This window comes from Diadema antillarum, unplaced genomic scaffold, assembly GCF_040938485.1.
Source record: "Diadema antillarum isolate AM-2024a unplaced genomic scaffold, OU_Dant_1.0 seq00001648_RagTag, whole genome shotgun sequence".
NCBI lineage: Eukaryota > Metazoa > Echinodermata > Echinoidea > Diadematoida > Diadematidae > Diadema > Diadema antillarum.
In genome coordinates, this window is record NW_027272349.1 from 422,025 (window position 1) to 449,456 (window position 27,432).

Genomic DNA, 27,432 nt, shown 5'->3' on the forward strand with positions numbered 1-27,432 from the left:
AAAAAAGATATGATTTTTTGTATAATTGCTTAATGCTTGTAAAAAGATGACTTGATTGAGACAATAAAAACGAACCTCATTCGGTTGTATATCATGAGATTTCAATAGAAGTGATTTTAATTTGTTCTTGAAAGAATTCAAAGTTTTTGCTGATACTACTGTATATATCGTTGGGAAGTGAGTTCCAATACTTTGGCCCATCGTATAGATGAAGGTGTTCTGAGCCAGCAAAGTTCTAAAAAATGGCAAACGGAATTCATTCGATCGCCTCGTTGGATAATTGTGAACGGATTGATTTCTTAGAAAAATTATTTCAAATATATTTGGAAGATTATCTTTATCATAATTATACATAAATTGTCCTAAATTAAACAAATACAAATCTTTGATTTTAAATATTTTGTTTTCAAAAAATAACGGGTCAGTATGAGACAAAAATACAGTGTGACATGTAATACGGAGTGACTTCTTTTGTAACAGAAGTAATTTATCTAAGAATGTTTGATATGTATTTCCCCACACAAGAATACCATAATTATTTTAGATAAGGCAATATGAGGGATGAATATAATGTAAGCAGGGACGACAAAGCAAGACAAAATTTAATCTTGTTAATCATACCAATACTTCGTGAAATAGTTTTACATAATACAATATGAAATTTCCATGAAAGCTTATTAACAACTGTTATTCCCAGAAATTTAACATGGGAAACATTTTCCAGTGAAGTACCATCAAAAACAGTATTAACAGGTAGTGCCTCTCCCTACTATGGAGTTGCTAAAAAGCATATATTTTGTTTTTTGACGATTGAGAGATGATTTGTTTGCTTTTATCCATTGAGCGACATTTTCTTATTCTAAATTTATTGTATAGTATACAAGGGTAAGAGGATTATTATGCGAAAAAAATAAATTTGAGTCATCCGCATAAAGATAAATCCGAGTCATCTCCATCATGAACCAAATTACAGGATCAGATTAGAATACAGCATAACAGCCTGGCATGTACGTTCACTTTCACTGGCCCCTAACCTCGTGAATTTGTTTCTTACATGCAGTAATATAGAACTACACATTTTGAGCATTATTGCATTTCGTGATTGTAAATCATTCCAGATGCCTTTGCACCTAATAAATGTGAATAACTATTACAAAGGAATGAAACTTTGACTAGGATACTGAAACAACGTGTACGTTGTTTTAGCATCTATGATACATGTATAGGGTAATGTAGTATACACTCAAAGAAAAACAGGTTCAACTTTCACCTTTACATGTAACGCAGAACTTTACGGGTGCAATTTTGCACTTTTCAGAACAGTGAGCACCTTCAGACCAATGATCACCGTTAAAGGTGAAAAGTTGCACCTGTAAAGGTGAACTCACTGGTCTGAAAGGTGTAAAGTTGCACCCAAAAGGGTGCTATACTAACAGAAAAATCCTTCATAAGTGTCTCATTTCATTGTGAGTATGCGCAAGAGTCGTTTTGTGTGAAACATTAAAGATCAAAGTTACCCCTGAATTTATTAAGAATGATAGTGATATTAGTTGAATATTAGTAGTAGGCCCTACAGTAATGAAGATAACATTGTGATAATCCATTTTTTGCTGTGATAATTTATTGCAATTTCTATATTTTATGCTAAAATGTAGCTGCCAATCAAATGATATTTTGGAAAACAGTGAAGGCGTTCAAATTCATGATTTTCTTCCGTCGAGATGTTTTTATTGCAACTGATATCCTGCTCGAGTATGTACGCCCATGATTTTTTATCATGGCTACTACTAAAACACTGATCAATTCAGTGCTTATTTACGTCGATGTAGGGCAATTTGTCAATCAGTTGCAATAAAGTGAAGGCGTTGTTTCAGTATAGTGTAAGAAGTTAAAAGAAATCTCGCAAGATGAAGAGAGTAATTCTCAGCTCGGTAAAAAAAAAAAAAAATGCCTGTATATTTGGTTATCTTTATGAAGTACATGACATTGTGTTGATTTCACTGATTATCATGAAACAGACTTATTATTGGCTTTTACCATCATGTTCTAAATTTTAGAGATGGGCTAATGAAGGTTTTTCTGATAGGTCACTTCCTTTTTCCCTCTCCCACTTAACCGTCTCGAGTTGTTCTATTTTATTACTTTTTTTTTTAACCTAACAACATAGAAGCCACATACCGCGTGATGGCGCCGTTCAAATTTTGCTGGCTTCGTATCAGTCCTTGTACATTCTGGAGGCCATACGCGTGTAGTTGTTGTTTGGTACCTATTGGCAAGATTCTCAATAAAACTCGAGCGCATTTGCATTCGTGATATAGCCATTGCACTAAAGTAGGCCTACTTTGATATTGAGGCATCTCTGTAATAAGCGTGATAATATCACCGAGATTATTTGCACTATATACCCTTTTAATGTCATATAGGCCTATACTTATTTATATCGAGTTCTCCTAGGATATAAAAAATGATTATATTCGTTCGTTCATTTATAATAACCAATAATAATAATCATTCAAACCAGCCCTGAAATTATAGTCTTTATTGGAAGGAGTCATCTGGCTCAGTACAATCTCTCAAAAAATACATCAACGCGTTTCTTGGAGAATAATATCCCTATCTCGAAACTAAACATAACGAATATTAGCCTTTCTCAGAAGGGTAAGTCCTTTTTTGACTTTTGTTTTTGCAAGAAAAGTACACTGTATCTTATTAGCAGACAGTCATACATGAATTCAAACGAACAAGATCTACGCGTAATTATAAAAGTAGGTCACTTCAACCAAGGAGGTGGAACTTCCACCTCCCTGCTTCAACCCTGGAGTTCACAAAGCAGGAGCGGGTTGCTCCAATACCCCAGGGAGGTGTCTCTTTCCACCTCCCTGTTGCCCCCTTTGGATAGGCACTTTATGCTCTTTGCTAAAATTATAGCCTGCTTTGGAGTCGACCTATACAGCCGATATATAAATAATCTATTATAATGAGATTCCACTGGACGAAATAACATGAAGCATAAATGTATGTATATTGAAAAAAAAAATCGTTTGACATCAGTCAAAACAAAATATGATCACAGGCAAAACAAGATTTGATAATCATCATGCATGCTATAAATGATGAACGTTACACATTCCAACGTTTCTTTCTCATTCTCTCATTATTTGTAAAAAGAAAAGATATCCATGAATAGACTCAGTCGTTAAGAATAAAGAATTAAAAAAAATTAACGTACTATGAAAGAGTCATTTTTTCATTGTTTGTTTGTTTTGTTTTGGGGATGTTTGTGTGTGTTTCATAGCTAGCTACAGCTACAGACACTCCAGTCCTGAACTTTGCAAGCGGTTTTTCCGCTCCAACTTTTTTTAGAGGTCCCTTATAGAATACGGCTTTATACCACTCAAAAATGTCACTAGTTTTCTGAATTCCAAAATATCAATGTAGTTTCCTAAGTTGGAACGAATTGTTGTTAAAAGTGTATTTTGTAAAGGTATTCATCCTTACTAAACAACGATGTTATGGTATAAAGGTGTCTCAAAAATTCAGTAGAAATATGAGGGACCTATTACATAAAAGGAAGGGTTCACCTTCATATACCATGTGGATCGAGATAATGCAGCAATTATTATAAGTGGAACACATCAGTAAAAGTTTGAGGAAAATTGGACAATCCTTTCAAAAGCTATGAATTTTTGAAGTTTCTGTGCAGTCACTGCTGCGTGAGAAGACTACTGCAGTTGATGATGTCACACGCGTAGAATGATAAGGAAAATATAAAGAGAATTCCACAAAATCTAATTTTTTGAAGAAAAAAAAGTACGCATTCTCTCAACCTGTAACTGACATAATGTTAAGGGTAATATCCCTGAAAGAGGCAAGTCATGTGCTCTTTTATCATGTGAGAAAAGTGAAAATGTGTTGATTTTTTTTAATCTTTATATCGTTGTAGACATTTTATTTTGACATCAAGCAGTGTGTAGTAGTCTTCGCATCTAGCGATCACGGAACTGAAACTTCAAAAATTCAAACTTTCACGTATACATGTATTCTACTAATATTGCCGTATTCTCTCAATCCACATGTTTATGAAGGTGGACTTGTCCTTTAAAGGTATAACTTGTTAAACTGTAAGTTCCAAATTTCATAGGTGCATGTGGAAATTAAATATACGCATTTTGTGAACGTGCACGGCTTGAACGTGGGAAACGTCATTTTCTATTTGATGTATTTCTCTCCTGCTTTTAAATGTATCAAAACAATATTACGTGAAAGTGCTACGAAAAAAAAAAACCAAAACAAACAAACTAAGCATCTTTTCGTCACTCGGCCCACGGGCTATATAAAATATGGTAGATTTTGGAACTTGAGAATTGAAAGTCAACGATCTCGTGCATACTTTGGGTGGAATTAATAATACATATTAATATATTTTTGAAAACTATATGGAATGTATACAAGAATATAGTAATACATTATGTAGTTAATTCACTTCTGTTGCAAAGAAATAACTAAGTTAACACTTGAGTAAACTCTTTACTTCTTGCGTGATTTCCTCATTGACTGATAACATTACTTGAAATTCTATCAGTAACAGAGTCTCATGAGAGAGAGAAAAAAAAAATAGGAGTTTCTAATCATTTTTTGGGGTGGGGGTGCATGGGGGAGGTTGCTCCCCACTCCTCCGCTGCTGTTACGCGGGTGGAAAGGGGTATCAACTTATTTTTCTTGAATTGACAGAATGTTTGCCTCTACCAGAGGAGCCGGCATGATAACACACAACATTGTTCAGTAAGATTCGAACCCGCACCCGAATCCTAAAGCCCGAGCAATTCGATTGCAAGGCAGATAATACGCTCAGCCACCTCCCCGCCCAAGAGGACCATGTTCGGACCTTGCACAGTTGCAGCAGGGAGGGGATTCGCCACCCTCACCCCCTAATTAGGAGTCTCGTCTGTATACCATGCAGTTGATTTTTTTTTTAATGCTTAACAGATTACATTGCTCAACCAGGAAAGGGCAAATGATGTGATCATGTCAGAGTTGTACGGAAATGCATGTAAACGTCTGGAGAGAGAGCCAGCACTACATGAGCGGATGTGAGGCAATAGAACCTCTTTGGGCAAACACGATCAGTGCGATACGCGTCTCCCCTCGCCAGCATCACAACGGAAAGATAACCTCAGAGCCTTTTGCACCTGTTTGCGTCTCGTCTTTCTGTGTGCGCACGAACGCGGCCGGTTTGGAAACGAAATCACGTTATTCTTTCGAGTAAGCCTGTTGTCTCAAGAAAGATACTGAAGTTGCAAGGAGTTATTGCTTTGTGCGCTGCCCGAGATTACAGTGACTAGAGTTTTCTAACTTCTAGTCAGTATGGTCTCTTACGATGGTCCTATTCTTTTCTTGCTAATTGCAATCATCGACAAGACCTCATGCCAGTTTAGAGGATACTCGCACTCCAGTTTTCCAACACCCAATCGTGATGGTGCCAGCTTTCCTCAACCTGGCAACGGGCCCTTCTGGCCTGGTGCAGGAGGAGGCGGCGGCGGTGGGGGTGGTGGTGGTGGTGGTTTTCCTTCAGGTGGATTACCTCAAGGTGGATTACCTCCAGGTGTACCTAGATTCCCTGGAGGTGGGCCTGGTTCTGGACCATCTGGTGGATTCGGACCCGGGCCTTCTCGCGGAATGCAACCACCCAGAGATGGACCTGGTCCCAGCGAAGGAGACTTCCCACTTGATGAAGGAGCAAGTGTTGCACATTCAGCATTGGGTTCTATGAATATCCCGCCTGAAAACCTACACCCCAGCGCATTCGAACCACACGAGTCCCAATCCCCCCTCGACACCCTCACTGGGAGCGGATTAGGAACTGGACTCGACTCGGGATATACAGACTCACCGCCTTCGTTTTCAGCGGGTACGTTCTATTGATCTACTCAAGTCCCTCATTTATATTAGAGAGTATATATGTATCTGTCAATCTGTCATCTAATTTTCTTTTATACTCTAAAAATAATCATGAAACAAAACTCTGAAAGCCGTATCGAGTGTGTTTATACATGTATTGTTCGAATAGACCATTTAGCTTCTTGCTTTTGGGTCCCGTTAATAATACACGCAAGTTGGGTAGAGGCAGTATACACGACCATTTTTACGCAAGACGCTGGGATCCATTCTCATCATAAAATTATGTAGATCCATGTCTTGAAAAGTAACAGAACTATTGAAAATAAAGATGTTTTGTTTTGTTAATACAATTTTAATACATTAGGCCATAAAACTATATGTTTTCTGGAAAAATTTTGTGAAAACATAGGAATATCAAAGTTCCCGGAATTTTCTTTTATGTCAATTTTTAAAAACCTTCTATCATACTATTGTTGGCCTTTGAACTGACCACCGTCGTGATCACGAAGAGGGATTGCATTTGAAATTTTCTCCACAGTGTTGCATGTTTTTTTGAATATATTTCATTCTAGAGATCACACGAAATCCACGTCGTCGTTGATTGATTAATTTCTTTCATTTTGTCGTAGTTGGGCCCTAATTCGTATCATTGACGAAAAACTTCAAAACGTAGTGTAATTGAGACAACGCCTCCTTCGCCTTTTATATATGTATGTATATGTTTTTAACGGAAATGAATACCTACCTACCTACCTTATATTTCTTAATATATTTATATGCCTGTACATATTTGCGGGGCACGCTTTGTTGTGATTATCATTACACTGTTCTATGTCTACTGTATCTAGATTTATAATGGAGCAGTGATAAACTGACATCGGCAAGCCAGAACTAGAGAACTGTTACAAGTATAGAATTAGTAATTGCACCGTCATTACGATTATTATAATATCGTTGTAATAATTGCATCATTTTGACTCATTGTCAATAGGTGTAATAGTAGGTGTAATAGTAATTAAGGTATCATCCTCATCACCTTTATTTCATCTTCAAATATTAGAAAAGCGTTGGATAGTATTACTACCATTGGTAGTCTCTCTTTTACTTCTCTGCATTGATGATATGGATTTGTATGAAGATGTATTTACCGAAAGATCGGTCTTTATTTTGTCGTCGGGGCTGGGATATGTTCCGCGGAGACTGTCATGCGTCTGGCTTCACAGAATTCCCTCCTGTCTACGGAGGAGAGCCGTAAGTACTCCTCCGGATAGACATCTGTGTAGATGACGTACTTTGTTTCCATAATTCTACTGATTTCCAGCTGCATAACCCATATATACCACCAACGTTTAGTCCTATCGTTTTGGACCATTGATTTTGTTTTGATTTGTTTTGTTTTGTTTTTGCCTCCCGTATTGTTGAACAAGTTGAACTAATCGGTTCTTATCTCAAAAAGGTTACGGCGATTGAGTGACCTAAAACATATTACCAACAACCACAGAAGCAGATTGGCGCAAGCTACTTAGCCTTTATCCAAACGCGAACACAACCACGCATTGTTGGTCGTGGGGATGGGCTGAGGAGGAAAATGCGGATTTTTTTTTTTTTTTGGGGGGGGGGGGGGGGGGTGGGGGTGGGAGGGGGAGGAAGGGCGGCTTCCTGATCATAGGTGTGTTTACTATATAATATGGTTCGTTTTCGTTGAGATGGCTCTTTACATCGTACTTTTTTGTGAGATACTGTAACCATTTATGAAATGTAATATGAAAGGGCATTAATTTTCTATGATTTTAATTCTAAAATTTCGTGGATCCATAGTTGTAGACAGGAGTTACTCGCCTGGTACATCCTGTGTTGTACCTAGTCTCTCCAAGGACGTACCTCCTAGGTTTCCCCGAGGAGGTATAAGGTTTCCCCGAGGATGTATAAGACAACTATTATTGGTCACTCCCTCGATCCTCCCTGGTTGTAGAGTACAATGCCCTCTTGACCGTGCGTCATGCGTGAATCGTCCATGATCGGAGAATGGATGCGGATCACAAGCCAGTCCACGGATGTATCAAACAGGACATTGAGATATCTGCCCGTAATTTCCGCGGGAAGCGATTGACGTTCCAGCCCTTTTTCGAAGTGATGCAGGAAACACTTTTCTCCTTGAATAGTATGGAAATGTTTCTTTTGTTTTCTTTTCAGAGAACTTTTGGACTGAACTATTTTCACCGTACTTGTTGCCTTTGGTGCCCTTATTACAGGCAATGATATTGTGGTACATACGGTAGTAGTTGTTGTGGTTGTTATTCCCGTTGAGTTGTTCATTAAAAGTAAATTCAGTTGCAAGGTTACTGGTCAAAATCCGTGTAGGGTCGGTCGAGACAATCTGAATACTCTATCTGTATTTACGCTCTCTCTCCTCAATGGAAGGTCAGATGAGTCGGCCAATGCAGTCCGAACGGAGTACCCAATTTGTGACGTGGTACAAGCAGGTTGTGGTTACATATCTAGTAGTCTTGCGTGCAGGTTATTGTATATTATGTCCTATAAGGTACCTCCTCGATTGTATACCAAGCAAGTATTAAGGATTAGATTATGAATTGCTTCAGTTTCGCCCGATACCATTTATGGAATGGTAATTTCGACTGGTCAAGAAATGTTTACCGAAAAAAATGTAAAATTTCAAAATGTCATAATTTTCCTTATTTCTTATCCGTTTTTTTTTTCATTTTTGTATCGTTCTGTATGGAATATTTTTCTCTTTCTTCTTAAGTTTATTGATTTTTTTGGGTGGATTTCTTCTTTAATTGGACTTGAGGAGAAGAAACGTTCTCTCATGAACACTTATGCACTAAGCAATATCGGAAGGAAATGACCGTATTTCAATCGTTGCAGCTAATGAAGGATGGTAACCTCATATACACCTGGAGTTTTTCAGTTCGCTCTCTTTGTACAATAAGTGCGCTGTCTCCAAAAGAATGAAATTGCCGGGAGTAAAGTGCTGATGTAAACATGGCATGTTCCAACATAAAGGAATATGATTGTGTACCGTTCACTGTTCCAGTGACGTAATTTCAGTCACGTGACAACATGACAACATGAGCATGATTTTCCACCTTGTAAACGGCAGAGGTTTACGTACGTTGTAGTTTGAAAGGTAGACATACCACAGACGAGGACACTCGAATTGCTCCCCCCCCCCCTCCTTTATTCTCGAATTTGACCTATGTATGAAAAATACTAATTATTCGTCTGCGTTTCAATTTTCGTTATCACCAAGCAAGGAAGTCCGTTCATCCTTGTCATCCAGAGTTTCCTCGTCCGGGATGTATACAGAAAACTTGAATTAATTCCAGCTTTGTAAGCCTTGTTATAGGGATAGACACATTGAAGGCATTATTTTCCATTTGCAGATGAAACAAATACCCAGCTTTATAGTGCTTCAAAATAGCTCAAAAATGTGAATTAGGGATAGAAACAACCAATGTAAAAATTTAACCACTGCAGTAGAGCCCATAATCAATCTTAAGTATTGCACATACAAAATATTAACATATAGTTAAAATAAAAATGTTTCTAGACTAAATAAGTCTACAGTAATGGTTTATTGAGTAAAACGGTGATATGTCCTGTATATTTTAGACTTTATTGCGATTTTTTTTTTGTATGGTATGGGATAATTTGTGATACAACTGACCAGGTCAGTTGTATCACATCCTGACCTACACGTATGTATCAAAATACTGTGATAACACGAACAGTATAGGGCCTATCTACAATACCTTTAAAGACGTCTTTCTTGCCATCATCAAAATGGTGAAATTTTTTATTCAGCTTCCAGCATTAGATTTTCCTCCTGTTATGATTCCTTCACTTCCAAGAAAACACACACGCACGCACACATACACACACACACACACACCCACACACACATACACACACACACACAACCACACACTCTCACACACATACACATACACGCCATGCCTGATGGTTTGATTCAGCGAGGTATAGAAAGACGTATGTAATATTTCGTCTCCCGAACTAAACGTGGGTAGACGTATGAGGAGGATGTTGTTTCTGAACTGATCGAGCTTTGCTCGTGCATGCCGGACACGTCATTAGTTTACAATGCCCCAAACGTGAAGGGAAAAAAAATATCGACGGGGTTTTTCCGAAGTACCATGTTGACCTCAGAGGTCAAGACGGTGACGTGAGAGGTGATGGTTGACCTTAGACGACCTGACCCCACCGATTCTTTTACCCGGTATTCCCATCTGGCTCTGGAATTGATATAGGGCCTACGCCCCTCGGAAGTTGGTTCGGGTATTTGGGATTTCGCAAGTTTTTGAAACACACCATAAATTCACATACTGAGTATTGTTCACTCAACATAAGTTCGTATGCCTTACTTCAGGTTCGAGGACACATGGACACAAGATTTGTCTTGTTCAAGGTGCGAACAAATCGTCAGATCAAGTAGGAAAATGAATAATGCTACCTGTTTAATCTGTGTTTTCTCCTTCCTGCCCAACAAACAAACAACCAAACCAACCAACCAACCAACAAACAAACAAACAATCAATCAATCAAACAAACAAACAATCAATCAAACAAACAAACGGTGAACGAGGGTAGCAAAAACTGCAATTACCACGTCACGTTGCCTCCATCGTATATACTAGTACTCATCATCGTGTTCCGCACGCAGTACAGATAAACCGATATAGAATTTAAAATATACTGTGTAAACACTAGCCCAATGCAAACAGATAACTTCAAAGTGAATTTGAACTCTGTTTTTAAAGTAGCTATCCTATCCATTGAGTGCGGGGATTGAAGTGGGCTCTTTGACCCGTTACTAGATTATCTCAATAGTTCGTGCTCAAGGTGTTGCAAGCAGTCACCTTTAATTTTTACTTTCTTTTACAAGCTAATTTTGACAAATTAGGGATCGTCAATCCTAAATACCGGAATGCCAACTCGAATGAAAACTCTGAGAAATACAATCAAGCACAATGCTTTGTTTTGTTTTTCTTCCACAAGACGTGATGCATGAGTCAAGTTTGACTGTTAAATTCAGAGACTAAAAGGTATGCTGGCAGTGTGTATGGGGGGGGGGGGAGGGGATCAAAAGTAATGTCAAGTTTATGTACAAAACATGATCGATTGCGTAATCACGCTGGGATTTTTTTTTTCAACATATTTAGGCCAATAGCATCTCATCTGTCACTAAATAGATTTGAACCAGAAATTAGTTCAAGTCACCCCTTGTGATGTGGTCGCACAGCACTTGATAAAAGTCATCGTGTTCTGAAACAAGCAATATCTGGCCGTAAATCTGATCAAGTTGTCTCGGTGTAACGGACAGTACATTTTGATTGGAGATTGTGTATTAAAATTTCTGGACTGTTATCATTGATCAATAGTAGGCCCTTAAGGCGAGTATGAGTGGTTCGCATACTCAGAAAGGAGCACTGTCATGGAACTGGAAAATCTTGGACACCAAGGCCCAAATTCACGAAGGTGGTACAAATGAAACCATGGTTTAAACCTTGGACAATTTGTATGGAGCACCAAGTGTCGCATGGCCTATATCGTTACGAATCAGTCATTTGTCGACGAAATGACCATTTCTTTGACGAAATGTTGATTTCGTTAACAATATAATCATTTCGTTGACGAAATGTTATTTCGTTATGAAATTATGATTTTTCGACGAAATGACTGATTTTATAATGAAATAGGCCATGCGACATTTGGCGCTCCATACAAATTGTCCATGGTTTAAAGTAAACCATGGTTTCAATTGTACCACCTTCGTGAATTCAGGCCATAGTGTAGGAAACAAGGTTACAGATTGTGGAAAGGAACTCTACCATATCCTATGGCATTGCGTGAGGCGCCAAAGGGCAAAATAGAAAGATTATATTGCTGATAATCGCCAAAAACGTGTTGACTTTGACTACCTGTTGTTAAGTTTGCTTTCGTAGCCGTTTTAAAACAAATAGAAGGCAAGAACAAAAATATAATTATGTTTTGTATGGCAGTTGTTTGACAGGCATTTGTACAGTTTGTGTTTGATTGAGTTTTATTGTTTGCGTTTATACTCTGATAATAAGAGTACAACCAAACAGACAGAATAGTACCGTCATTTACATCAGAAATAAGAAAGTGGTAAATGGAGCTTTCTAACTTTAACACTCACAGCAGCTACACTTTTAAAATCACCTGACAAGCATATTATGACGCCATCACCTCGAGTGTCTCTCATTGACCTTCGCACTAATTTGGGCTAAAATATTCCAACTTGAAGTGAAATCGTATTTAGTTTCATCTTCTCAGCAAATCTCAGCAGATCTGATATGAATTAGCAAGTGACAGTGTGCAATGTATGTATTACATTATTGTACATGGAGAGCGAGATGTTACTAAAGTAAAGTGTATGATCGTAAAAGACAAAATTCAAATGAATGAAATCGTGACTGACAAAACGGTCTCGTGAAAATTTGTATGTTATTCAAAGATCCCATTCAATTCTAATTTTATGGCTGATTTTGATTAAACTTGTCTCATTTCTATGCGTATTTGGTATTTTGGAATTTTTGGTGTATTTTCCACTTATCATAAAAGCCATAATGAAATGGTTCTTTAGCGACTCAGGGGGATGACTGATATCAAATGCTATGTATTGCTTTTTTATTTTTACTATTTGAAGTAACGTTGTGTTTTTCCTACTTACGTATATAATACACCACGCCGTACCGTTTTGTACAAGTGTAACTTTGGCACGAAATACCTGCAATTTAAAAATATTCTTGGTCTATTTTTGTGTATAATAAGGTTTGAAAACTTTGAGATGTTATCATGCCGTACTGATTTCGCCCTGAAATTGGGAAAGGATGAATTGCCTGCACAATCCTTCGTGCACGAGTTTAAGTGTTTCTTATCATAATTTCATTAATATCATGTCATCTCAGCATTAGGGCCCTGTCGGAGATTAGGGAGATGAGCACGCATTTAATTAACTGAATGTGGAAAAATTCCGGTAGATGATGATAGAATAATAGATAAACAGTTTGATATCAAAGCAACGCAAAATTTTCGAGTGACTGAATCATTCGCTAATAGAAGAGTAATGTTTTGATGTTTTATGATACATTAAAGGACAAGTTCAACTTCATATACATGTGGATTGAATAGATGTAGCAATATTATCAGAACACATCGGTGAAAGTTTGGGGAAAATTGGACAATCCGTTCTAAAGTTATTAATCTTTAAAGTATATACGCAGTCACTTCTGGATGAGGAGATTACTACAGTGCATGATGTCACATGCGTAGAACGATTTAAGAAAAATATAAAGAATTTCACAATTTTTTTTTTGTGGAAAAAAGTGCCCATTTCCTTGACTTGTCACTGACGTATGTTAAGGGTAATACTATTCCCCATGCCTTCTGAAAGAGGCAAGTCAAGCGTTCTTTTAATATGCGAGAAAAGTGAAAATATGTTGAATTTTCTTTATGTTTTCTTTTGATGTGGCATCACAAGTAAACTCTCATCCAGCAGTGACTGAGCAGAAACCTTTAAAAATTCATAACTTTTCAACGGATTGTCCGATTTTCCGCAAACTCTCACTAAAGTGTTATACTGATATTGCTGCATTTATTCAATCAGCATGTATATATGGTGGACTTGTCCTTTAAGTATCATACTGTTGTTTTTCTTGCACAACAAATCATTTGTATTATGTTTACATTTTTTTCTTTTAATCTTGATTTTTGTTGAACTTCAGACGACAGGGAGGATGACAATGCTAACATAGCCCATGACAATACGGAAGCGGTGGACAATTCAGGTGAGATGGACTTCGTCTCTTTGGTTGTTGAATGATGTAGACTAGTTTGTATTTTATGTACTACAGTATATATTGAAGAAGCGCCATTTTCGGATATTTCAAAGTATTAAGTCCATCATCAGAGCAAAAGACAAGGATACCCCATGCACCTCTAAGGGTTCCCCACCTGTTGCGTGACAAGGCATTGTCTTGAAGTCATGATTGAAAATAACTTTTATTTTCTCATCATTTTCTTTGTGTGTGTGTTTTTTTCTTTAGCACGATAATCACAAATATCTCAAATTGACAAGCATGCATGATGTTGACTCGTTGACTCTTTCTTTGTTATTAAGATTACGTATACACTGTTATATATAATTGTAATTTTTTTTTGTTTAAAATACACGTATAGTGATGTTGCTGTCATTCTGTTTCCCTACGTGACTGCATGCTAGGGAGGACTTTTGTGACATGTCATTTGATGAAAAACAAGGAAAAGTAGAAATTACGCGGTGCGTAATATATGTCCCCGCCGGAAGTAGCATTTAGTAGCAAAATGCACAATATAGGTAAAAAGATGAAGGTCAAAGGTCAAAGAAGTCAAAGGTCAAAATTCTATGTAGAAGTTTTGAAGCCCTCACCTAGTGCCATCACATAAAGCAAACGGAATCGAAATCGGGTTAGAAATGGCGAAGGAGTAGCATTTTGTAGGCAATGTGCAATATAGGTCAAAAATCAAGGTCAAAGGTCAAAGAAGTCAAAGGTCAAAATTCTGTGTAGAAGTTTTGAAGCCCTCACCTAGTGCCATCACTTAAAGCAAACGGAATTGAAATCGGGTTACAAATGGCAAAGGAGTAGCATTTTGTAGCAAAATGTACAATATAGGTCAAAAATCAAGGTCAAAGGTCAAAGAAGTCAAAGGTCAAAATTCTGTGTAGAAGTTTTGAAGCCCTCACCTAGTGCCATCACATAAAGCAACGGAATCAAAATCGGGTTAGAAATGGCGAAGGAGTAGCATTTTGTAGGCAATGTGCAATATAGGTCAAAAATCAAGGTCAAAGGTCAAAGAAGTCAAAGGTCAAAATTCTGTGTAGAAGTTTTGAAGCCCTCACCTAGTGCCATCACTTAAAGCAAACGGAATTGAAATCGGGTTACAAATGGCAAAGGAGTAGCATTTTGTAGCAAAATGTACAATATAGGTCAAAAATCAAGGTCAAAGAAGTCAAAGGTCAAAATTCTGTGTAGAAGTTTTGAAGCCCTCACCTAGTGCCATCATATAAAGCAAACGGAATCAAAATCGGGTTAGAAATGGCGAAGGAGTAGCATTTTGAAGCAAAATGTACAATATAGGTCAAAGGTCAAGGTCAAAGGTCACAATTGAAATTCTGTATAGAAGTTTCAAAGCTCCCATGTAGTGCTATCATATAAAGCAAACAGAATCAAAATTGGGTTAGAAATGACGAAGGAGTAGCATTTTGAACGTTTTGATCACACACGGACGCACACACGGACGGACACACGGACGGACGGACGGACGGACGGACACACGGACACACGGACACACGGACACACACACGTACGGAGCCCGTTTCATAGTCCCCTGCTCGAACTCGTTCGGCGGGGACAAAAAAATGCTCTGTACATTTTTACACTGACTTATATCCACTTGCAAATAAAGCAAGTAGGGATAAATTGCGCACATCTTTTAGTGCCTTCTTTTTGTGTTCTTGAAAAAAAAGAAATCACAGAGCAGAGATCAAATCCTAATTATTTTGTATAGTTTCTTGACTTCAGCTTCACAATATAGGTGATTAAAGGTATGACATAAATAATCTTGAGACAGTAACGAAAGCTCTACCATATAAACATCTGCAAAACAAAACAACAACAGCAACAACAACAACAACAACAACAGGTCAAGCCCCACGCTCTCCTCAGACTCCTCTTCCACCCCACGTGGCACGAAATGTTTCTCTTGGCTCAAGAAAAAGAGCGCTGGCTTGACCTCGCATTAAAAGTTCATGGCAATGAGGACATGTGCGATAGTTACCTGCAGCTATTTTAACGTGCATGTGGACTTATCTCCTTTTTTTTTTCGTTGTGATTCCCCGTTTTTCTTCTCTCACCAGATGATCCCGAGAACTTAGCAGGCAACGCGGATGCTCATCAGAAGGGTCAGTGACGTCATTATCATAGAGAGGGGTGGAGGTGGGGAGGTGAAATGGGAGAGAGGGGAAGTTGGGAGAAGAGGGAGAGCATGCAATCCTCATCATTATGCCCCACCCCTAAGGATGCCAAAAGCATCATTACGTTTTTCTTCAACTCCTTTTAACCAATGAGAGGAAAATCATGCAAGATTATGGGTGGAAATTCAAAGGGCGATGCCTACGATGAACTCTATTTGCATGCAATTGACAGAGGCTTTACTAACATAATTATTTTAAGTCTTCGTAAACTTTTAACCAAAGTGATTCCCGCCATCCGCACAGCTTGGCAGGGGATTGCCCGACATGGTGATAGCTAATGCATCATGCATGCAAGATTGTTATTAGCTCACCTGAGCCAAAGGCTCAAGTGAGCTATTGCGATCGCCTTTCGTCCGGCGTCCGTCGTGCGTCGTGCGTAAACTTTTTACATTTTCATCTTCTTCTTGAAAACCCCAAGACCGATTTTCATCAAACTTGGCAGGTAGCATCCCTAGGGAGTTAGGAACTCAATTTCTTAAAGTGGGCACCATGACCCACCCAGGGGGCCCCCAGGGGGCCCCAAACCCCCCAAAATTAAGGAATATGTAAAAATCTTCTTCTCTAGAACCAGAAGTGATAGAGCTAAGTTAATACTATGAGTTAGTACATTGATGACTGTAGTTTCAAGTTTGTTCATGGCAGAATCAGGGATGCCCCCCTTGGGACCCAGGGGAGGGGGGTGGGGAGGGGTTCTAATGGGGCCTAAATTGCACATTTTTATCTTCTTCTTGAGAACCCCATGACCCGTTTTCACCAAACTTGGCAGGTAGCATCCCTAGGGGGTTAGGAACTCAATTTGTAAAAATGGGCACCATGCCCCACCCAGGGGGCCCAAATCCCCCCAAATTAAGGAATCTTTAAAAATCTTCTTCTCTAGAACCAGAAGTGATGGAGCTAAGTTAATACTATGAGTTAGGACATTGATGACTGCAGTTTCAAGTTTGTTCATGGCAGAATCAGGGGTGCCCCCTTGGGACCCAGGGGAGGGGGTGAGGAGGGGTCCTAATGGGGCCTAAATTGTACATTTTTATCTTCTTCTTGAGAACCTCATGACCCATTTTCACCAAACTTGGCAGGTAGCATCGCTAAGGGGTTAGGATCTCAATTTGTTAAAATGGGCACCATACCTCACCCAGGGGGCCCCCAGGGGGGCCCAAACCCCCCAAATGAAGGAATCTTTAAAAATTTTCTCTAGAATCAGAAGTTATAGAGCTAAGATAATACTATGAGTTAGTACATTAATGACTGTAGTTTCGAGTTTGTTCATAGGAGATCCAGGGGTGCCCCTCTTGGGGGCAGGGGTGGGGGGGGGGGGTGGTTGGGAAGGTCCAAATGGGGGCCTGAATTGTACATTGTCATCTTCTTCCTGAAAACCTCATGATGGATTTTCGTCAAACTTGGTAGGTAGCATCCCTCGGGGGTCAGGATCTCAATTTATCAAAATGAGCACCATGCCCCACCCAGAGGGCCCCAGGGGGCCCCAATCCCCCCAAATTAAGGAATCTTAAAAAATTTGGGCCCTTATTGTACATTTTCATCTTCTACTTGAGAATGCCTGGTCAAATTTTGGTAGAGCTGTGAATAATTTAGATTAGTGACTGCGTGAAAGGTGAACTTGCGATACTCAGGTGAGCGCTAGACCCGCGGGTCTCTTGTTACAAATGTGTTATGACTTCAGTATTAGCAGGTAGAAGGAATAGTTTATTGCAATAGACCGTTTTTGTCATGTTCACAATAATTTATGGAAATTTCTCATATTTTGATTAATTTATCGTTTTACACAGTTGAGTATATGATATTCTTAAAGAATGCGCGCAATTTAGATTCACGTTTATTATTATCATTATCATTATTATTATCATTATTATTATTATTATTTTTATTATTATTATTGTTATTATCATCATCATCATCATCATTATTACAACAGCCTAATAAGCAAGCATTTCTTTGACCTTCTCCCTCCTATTAAGTTCCATAGGCAGGAATTCACTTAGTTGTTGCTATAGGTAAGGCAAGCCTCCAGCAAGCTTTTAGGTGAAGAAAGCATGCATAAAATCTGAATACATTACAGAACCGGTCTATTTTCTCAGAGCAAAAGTCCATAAATGTGATATCATTTGGTTAGACAACCTTTTCGTAACACAAAGTCTGACGCGGCCAAGGTGAACGGCTGGTTTCCATGCATGTATTAATACTTTTGGGACCCTTTTTCTCTCTACCAATGGCCTAGTGACTAAAAAAAGTTCCATCCACCTGTTTGTATAGTCTGGCTTCCAGACCCTCTGCTGGTATTATTTCGCTATTCAGGATATTGACGCCCTCAACGTCAAAAACTGGTACATTTCAATTCAATTCAATTCAATTTTATTTCCATTTCCATTGAATAAACAGAAAAAATATATACAATACACTTACAGAACAAATTTATAACAATTTCAAAGAAAACGTACAAGTGGTCACGAGTAACAACAGAATTTCGTTTCTAAGGTATATACCTAATACAAAGATTAGAATGGAAATGGAGGGTCCCACTTAAAAAGCAAAGCTTGTAGGGTATGGGACCCTCAAAAAATACGTACACAAAGTCAAAGAAACCAATGTCAACTGACATGAAATTAACTTAGGAAGGGGAAAAAAAGAAGAAAAAAAAAAGAACAAAAAGGGGGAAATGAGACTATGGTACAACACGCGCCATCGTGGACACAAGCATACTGTACTTCATGATTAAAATGCAATAACAAAACAATACAACGCTCCCTGGTTTGAAATTGCGATTGATTGGGTGCATATGCCGGTATGAATGCATAGGAACGGATATAAGAAAAAAAAAGAGAAAGAGAATAGACTCACTGTTACTGGTACAATAAAATAAATATCTGAGGTAAACTTATGTTAGACAGATTGTTTTCCTTAAAAGATGATTTTCTGTGTGATATCTTAATACTTGTAAAAACAAACAAACAAACAAACAAACGACTTGATTGAGAGAATGAAACCGAACCTAATTTGGTTGTATATCATAAGATTTCAACAGAAAGAATTTTAATTTGTTCTCAAAAGAATTCAAAGTTTGTGCTGTTATTATGTCGTTGGGAAGTGAGTTCCAATACTTAGGCCCCTCGTAGATGAAGGTTTGCTGAGCCAGCAAAGTCCTAAAAAATGGTAAATGAAATTCGTTGGATTGCCTTGTAGGATAATTATGAACAGATTGATTTTTGAAAACATTGATTCAAATATATATGGAAGATTATTTTTATTGTAATTATACATAAATTGTCCTAAATTAAACAAATACAAATCTTTAATTTTAAATATCTTATTTTCAAAAAATAACGGATCAGTATGAGACAAATATGCAGTGTGACATATAATACGCAGTGACTTCTTTTGTAGCAGAAGTAATTTATCCAAAAGAGTTTGATATGTATTTCCCCATGCAAGAATACCGTAATTTAAATAAGGCAATATGAGGGATGAATATAATGTAAGCAGGGACGACAAAGGAAGACAAAATTTAATCTTGTTGATTATACCGATGTTTCGAGAAATAATCTTACATATACTATCAATATGAAATTTCCATGAAAGCTTATTATCAACTGTTATTCCCAGAAATTTGATATAAGAAACATTTTCCAGTGGTGTGCCATCAAAAATAATATCAGCAGGTAGTGCCTCAATGGAGTTGCTGAAAAGCATATATTTTGTTTTTTGAAGATTGAGAGATAATTTATTAGCTTTTATCCATTGAGCAACTTTTTCTAATTCAAAATTTAATGTCTTTACTAGGGTAAAAGGATTATTATGCGAAAAAAACAAATTTGAATCATCCGCAAAGAGAATGAAAGAAAGAATATCTGATGATTTACAGAAATCATTCATATAAATAAGAAACAGAAGCGGACCTAACAAACTTCCCTGTGGGACCCCACATTTAACGTTTAACATTTGTGAATTGCAACCATTTAAAGAGACATATTGCTTCCTGTTCAAGAGGTAGCTCCTGAACCACTCCAAGGCCTTCCCACGGACTCCGTAATGTTGCAGTTTATTAAGTAAAATATCATGATTAATGGTGTCAAAGGCCTTGGAGAAGTCCAGGAACAAACCTATGAGATGTGAAGATTTGTCGATAGCATGTGCTACTTTTTCAACAAAACTCAATAATGCATGTGAGGTGCTATGTTTTTCTCTAAAACCAAACTGAGTATTTGAGAGTATATTATTGAGTTATATTAAAGAGTTCTTTTGTAAACAATTTTTTCAAGAATTTTGGACAATGTACATAACAAAGAAATTGGTCTATAATTATTAACATCTAATTTGTCACCTTTTTTAAACAAAGGGATGACTTTTGCTATTTTCATACTTTCAGGAACAATACCATAAAAAAAGAGATAAATTGAATATATGAGATAAAGGATCCGCAATTGAAGATATTACCCCCTTCAGCAGAAAATTACTGATGTCATCGTGTCCAGCACTTTTTTTGGAACGAAAATCAGAAACAATATTGATTATCTCCTGACTATATGTTGGACTAAAAAACATTGAGTTTAAATTTGGTGGACCTAAAAATTCAGAAAAATGTTTATTTGAAGATGGAATTTTGCTTGCAAGATTTTCCCCAATGGAAGAAAAATGATTATTTAGAATATTACAAATATAATGAGGATCTTCATGAATTTTATCATCAGATCTAATTTTAGTAATATTCGACTTGTTATTTGATATATTCATTGCTTGCTTTAAAACTTTCCATGTATTTTGCATATCGTGCTTATAAAATTGTAACTGCTTAGTATAATATTTTTTCTTTTCAATACGTATAATTTTCGTCAAAGTATTTTTATAACTAGTATATTTCAGTTTTGATTGCTCAGTAGGTTTCATTTTAAATTTGTAATATAAATTATTCTTTCTATTTATTGAACGCAAAAGTGACTTAGAAATCCAAGGTAACCTGGGTACCTTTTTATAGTTGGATGACTTTTCTCTTCGTTTTGGAATATGAATGTTCAAGAGTTGAGTAAAAATATGCATAAAATATTCAAATGACAAATTCACATCATTTGAGTCAAAAATAGACGACCAGTCTGTCCTGTCTAAACTAGCACCCAGACTGGCTACATTTTCATGTGTAATTCTTCGTCTAAATAAAGAACTAGATTTATTATCAATAATATCATTTAAAAAGAAACTAGTCGAAATGGGGAAGTGATCTGTAATATCTGAAAGTAATATAAGAGAATCAGGAGAAGGCAGAATATTAGAAAAAATATTATCAATAAGGGAGGCGGATTCATTAACTATACGCGTGGGCTTAGATATCAAAGGTAAGAAAGAAGCAGATAGAAATATTTCCATAAAATCTTGTGAGATTGTATTTTGTTTCAATAAATCTATATTAAAATCTCCCATTATGAAACATTTTTTATGAATAAAAACTGGATCCTTCATTAGATTCGCAAAATATTCTAAAAATGATTTCATATTCGCACTGGGTGGTCTATACATTATACCTATGATTATATTTCTACTGCCAGGGACTGTAATTTCAATGAAAAGAGATTCAATAACTTCAGTCATACAGTTGAGCTCTTCACGAACTATATAATCATACTGTTGTGAAACATATAAAGCAACGCCCCCACCCGCCCTAATTTGCCTGTTATTAACTAAAAAATCATATCCGTCGAGGGCGAAAGGAAGACTTAAATCATTGGAAAGCCAGGTTTCGGTTAAACCTATTATCGAAATTTTTTTTCTGATGGGATCATTTAAAAGTAACCTCAGTTCTTCAAAATGTTTGTTAATACTCCTAATATTAAGATGTATGAGTGAAAAATGGTGTGATCATATTCCTTGACAACATTATTAAACTGGTTGAGAGTAAGATATTCCGAAGATGGGCTTTGCAATTGGTTCTCTATATCAAAGTCATAATGAAATTCTTTCGACGATGTATTAAAACTATCTGAAACACAATTATCGAAAAACATATTATTTTGATCAATGTTTACTTCTCTTTCTGCCAAAGAAGGTCCTACCGTATCGAATAAATCATCATCAGTAATTGAATTGAATGCAGTGTCTATTGGATTGTGTAGTACAGGGTGAGCGTGATTGCCATTGCTTGTGTCCACGAGGGCACCTGTCGAGTGCAGCACAGGGGATTTTGACATCTTGAATGTCTGTGATGTACGAGACTAAAAAAAAAAGAAAATGCTACATCATAGTTGGAAACAGAGTCAATGTAACATTAATCCCATACACGAGGTACCACATATATTACAGAATAACGTATTAACAATTATCTAAGAGCGTCTTCAGCCTTGCTCTACTATATAATATGAATTGGCATACACCAGTTAAGAAATCAGGTTACAGAGGAAAAAGAAAAAAATAAACTAGGTAAAATGTCCCTTGACATTTATGAGTATTACATTAACCATTTTCAGAGAGTGATAGAAAAAAAAAAGAGGAAAAAAATAAAACACCTCTCCTATACCAGATGCAGACATCTTGAATTGAATGATTTACATTCACAAATTTATGTACATGGGATGACATAGATACAACACTGGTTGAATGCGAATGGGTGAATGCCCACCATTGTATGGTCACAGCGCGAACGGTCAATAACCACCAGCATGGCGCCCCCTGCCACGCCCCGCCGATGAGGCAAGGGATCGCCAAGCAGTACCTCAATGAAGGCGCCAACAAACAACCACGTGACGGGGAGGCGCCATGCTTCGGACTGCAATATACAATGAAACAATAGAACGCAATCATCACCTGTGTATTACACTTGGGTGTCACAAATATAGCATATTCAGCTTTGTGTACACAGTATAAACGCGCAGATGAAGGAATGAGAAAAGTGAGTTAATTGTATAGGGAAACGTAGGTCAGTAACCACCAGCATGGTGCCCTCTGCCACGCCCCGCCGATGAGGCAGGAGACCGCCAAGCAGTACCTCCATAAAGGCGCCAACAAACAACCACGTGACAGGGAGGCGCCACGCTTCGGACTGCATTAATGAAACAATAGAACACAATCATTACCTATGCATTACACCTAGGTGTCACAAGTACCATAATATGCAGCTCTGTGTACACCGTATAAACACGTATGTTTTAAATCATCCTACTATCCTATACTATAATACTCGAAGTTGTTGTTGTTGTCGCGGCCTTATGTATTTCCTGTTTTATTTCGGCGTTGCTGGTTTCTCTATCTCCTCCCGAGCCGTCGGCTCCGGGCAGTTGCGACCGGTGCCGTCGGCCGCAGGAGAGTATCCTACATCGAATGGCGCGGGTTTCGTCCCCTCTCCGCCTCCGTGTCGACGTCGAGGACGAAAAAGAAAAATTAATTAGCAACATGCATAATGCATTTTTGTGCATGACGAAAGAGCCGAGCGTTTCAATATTCACCGATCCTGCGCTGGCCTCCTGCTTTCTCGATCTTACATCTTTTAGCTTGCAGAGACACTGGGGGATACTAAAGATGATGGTGCAGCGAAATCTCTGACATCTTCCGGCGGACGCGCACGCACACACACAATGTACCTCGCAGAACTCTATACACACTCTACACTGTGTGTATAGTTCGGTGATGTACCTTTGCCTCCGCCTGTTACGTGTACTGAATGTATTGACGATGGTTACACGAATCTGTGTGTGCGTGATATGGACTACAAAGGCATTTACGTACAGTTCGCCATTATTGGCGTCCCCAAATGAAAACAACGAACGTTGTTATGTAATTGTATTTTGCACAACTGCAGAATACTATATGCAGCTCAGGTACGTCATTTAGTTTGCTCGCCGTTTGCTCTCAAGTCCGGTGTCATTGTACGCAGACTGTTTAGGACGCGGCTAAATATATTTGCCGATCGTACCCTTACATATCAGATTACACGCGCAGCTGTGTCCATTCGTTTACTGCAGAGCTGCTGTAATCATACATATTCATAAGATGAGCGGACGTAGAGGAAAACCTCGCTTTGCCGACCGCCTATTTTTAAAATTGCAAGTGGAAATAGAATGCGTGGTTCTATGGTCTATCAAACCAAGTTTTGGTGACAAAAAAAAAAAGAGGGAGCAAATGAAGACGAATGCAGTGATGTATATATTCTTCTTTCTTCCATAACATGGGAAAAATATTAAAGAAAAAAAATACGAGGTCGTGAGAACCTACTCCCACGGGTGCCTATTAAACCTGATGACTATGATCTCCCCCTCCCCAAATAATAACAACGATGATAATAATAATAATAATAATGATAATGATAACAATGATATAATGATAACAATAATAGGAGCAATAATTGTAGGCCTAATATTAATTATGATAATGTACAATCTGAAGCAGATGTAGTTCTATATTAATATGATATATCAAGCCAAGTTTTGGTGATTAAAAACAAAAAGGAGGGAGCAAAATTATGAAGACGAAAATATCTTATTTTTCTCTCATAACGCGGGGAAAAGAAACATGAAAAAAAAAACACAAAACAAACCAAGGCCTTGAGACCAGCCGTGGATTCCCGCGGGTGCCCGCGTGGATGCAAGAGCAGGGGGTAATCAAAGTCATAGTGTTAATATCTTCCCGTTTCGACGGGAACAACCTGTGGGCAGAACTTTCGGGGAATCTCATTTGCGTTTTTGGTAATTTTTCCCTGAATATTTTTGTTTTTTGCCCTGCGGAGGTGGAAATGTGTGTGTGCATGAGGGGGGGAGGGGTGAGGGGCAACAAGACAACTGTCGGACTTCAACGGGTGCAAATAACCCCTCGGAACTCAAGTTCTATAATAAAAGCAAGTAGTGGCGGGAATGATCCCTACCAATGGACCGGATCGCCTGGCATATACTTCAAAAATGTATTATAAAATTTCTGGGAAGGGTGGTCATTTAGAAGACAGCACAATTAACGAAAGAATGAGAAGACTTTTCTTTTTATTTCTTCAATAAAAATGTGCAAAATCGTATTATGAGAGAAAAAAATAAAACCCCTCAGACCCGTGGATTTCCACGGGTGCTGCTAGTCCTATACTATAATACTCGAAGTTGTTGTTGTTGTCGCGGCCTTATGTATTTCCTGTTTTATTTCGGCGTTACTGGTTTGTCTATCTCCTCCCGAGCCGTCGGCTCCGGGCAGTTGCGACCGGTGCCGTCGGCCGCAGGAGAGTATCCTACATCGAATGGCGTGGGTTTCGTCCCCTCTCCGCCTCCGTGTCGACGTCGAGGACGAAAAAGAAAAATTAATTAGCTACATGCATAATGCATATTTGTGCGTGACGAAAGAGCCGAGCGTTTCAATATTCACGGAACCTGCGCTGGCCTCCTGCTTTCTCGATCTTCCATCTTTTAGCTTGCAGAGACACTGGGGGATACTAAAGATGATGGTGCAGCGAAATCTCTGACATCTTCCGGCGGACGCGCACGCACACACACAATGTACCTCGCAGAACTCTATACACACTCTACACTGTGTGTATATAGTTCTGTGATGTACCTTTGCCTCCGCCTGTTACGTGTACTGAATGTATTGACGATGATTTCACGAATCTGTGTGTGCGTGACATGGACTACAAGGGCATTTACGTACAGTTCGCCATTATTGGCGTCCCCAAATGAAAACAACGAACGTTGGTTATGTAATTGTATTTTGCACAACTGCAGAATACTATATGCAGCTCAGGTACGTCATTTAGTTTGCTCGCCGTTTGCTCTCAAGTCCGGTGTCATTGTACGCAGACTGTTTAGACGCGGCTAAATATATTTGCCGATCGTACCCTTACATATCAGATTACACGCGCAGCTGTGTCCATTCGTTTACTGCAGAGCTGCTGTAATCATACATATTCATAAGATGAGCGGACGTAGAGGAAAACCTCGCTTTGCCGACCGCCTATTTTTACAATTGCAAGTGGAAATAGAATGTGTGGTTCTATGGTCTATCAAACCAAGTTTTGGTGACAAAAAAGAGGGAGCAAATGAAGACGAATGCAGTGATGTATATATTCTTCTTTCTTCCATAACATGGGAAAAATATTAAAGAAAAAAAATACGAGGTCGTGAGAACCTACTCCCACGGGTGCCTATTAAACCTGATGACTATGATCTCCCCCTCCCCAAATAATAACAATGATGATAATAATAATAATAATAATAATGATAAGGATAATGACAATAATGATATAATAATAACAATAATAGGAGCAATAATTGTAGGCCTAATATTAATTATGATAATGTACAATCTGAAGCAGATGTAGTTCTATATTGATATGATATATCAAGCCAAGTTTTGGTGATTAAAAACAACAAGGAGGGAGCAAAATTATGAAGACGAAAATATCTTATTTTTCTCTCATAACGTGGGGAAAAGAAACATGAAAAAAAAAAACACAAAACAAACCGAGGCCTTGAGACCAGCCGTGGATTCCCGCGGGTGCCCGCGTGGATGCAAGAGCAGGGGGTAATCAAAGTCATAGTGTTAATATCTTCCCGTTTCAACGGGAACAACCTGTGGGCAGAACTTTCGGGGAATCTCATTTGCGTTTTTGGTAATTTTTCCCTGAATGTTTTTGTTTTTTGCCCTGCGGAGGTGGAAATGTGTGTGTGCGTGAGGGGGGGGGGAGGGGTGATGGGCAACAAGACAACTGTTGGACTTCAACGGGTGCAAATAACCCCTCGAAACTCAAGTTCTATAATAAAAGCAAGTAGTGGCGGGAATGATCCCTACCAATGGACCGGATCGCCGGGCATATACTACAAAAATGTATTATAAAATTTCTGGGAAAGGTGGTCATTTAGAAGACAGCACATTAACGAAAGAATGAGAAGACTTTTCTTTTTATTTCTTCAATAAAAATGTGCAAAATCGTATTATGAGAAAAAAAAAATAAAACCCCTCAGACCCGTGGATTTCCACGGGTGCTGCTAGTCCTATACTATAATACTCGAAGTTGTTGTTGTTGTCGCGGCCTTATGTATTTCCTGTTTTATTTCGGCGTTGCTGGTTTCTCTATCTCCTCCCGAGCCGTCGGCTCCGGGCAGTTGCGACCGGTGCCGTCGGCCGCAGGAGAGTATCCTACATCGAATGGCGCGGGTTTCGTCCCCTCTCCGCCTCCGTGTCGACGTCGAGGACGAAAAAGAAAAATTAATTAGCAACATGCATAATGCATTTTTGTGCGTGACGAAAGAGCCGAGCGTTTCAATATTCACCGATCCTGCGCTGGCCTCCTGCTTTCTCGATCTTACATCTTTTAGCTTGCAGAGACACTGGGGGATACTAAAGATGATGGTGCAGCGAAATCTCTGACATCTTCCGGCGGACGCGCACGCACACACACAATGTACCTCGCAGAACTCTATACACACTCTACACTGTGTGTATAGTTCGGTGATGTACCTTTGCCTCCGCCTGTTACGTGTACTGAATGTATT

The 27,432-nt window shown here is 38.4% G+C and overlaps 1 protein-coding gene across 1 annotated transcript in view; it reads left to right on the plus strand.

Annotated features, from left to right (window-relative positions):
* The first annotated feature begins 5,766 nt into the window (after positions 1-5,766).
* The window catches only part of LOC139711333 (uncharacterized), a 29,883-nt gene continuing 8,217 nt past the window's right edge, over positions 5,767-27,432 (plus strand). Inside the window, exons 1-3 of the mRNA XM_071623231.1 lie at positions 5,767-5,908; positions 13,686-13,748; positions 15,857-15,901. Coding sequence (XP_071479332.1) covers positions 5,767-5,908; positions 13,686-13,748; positions 15,857-15,901 — 250 coding nt within the window. The remainder of the gene's footprint in view (positions 5,909-13,685; positions 13,749-15,856; positions 15,902-27,432) is intronic.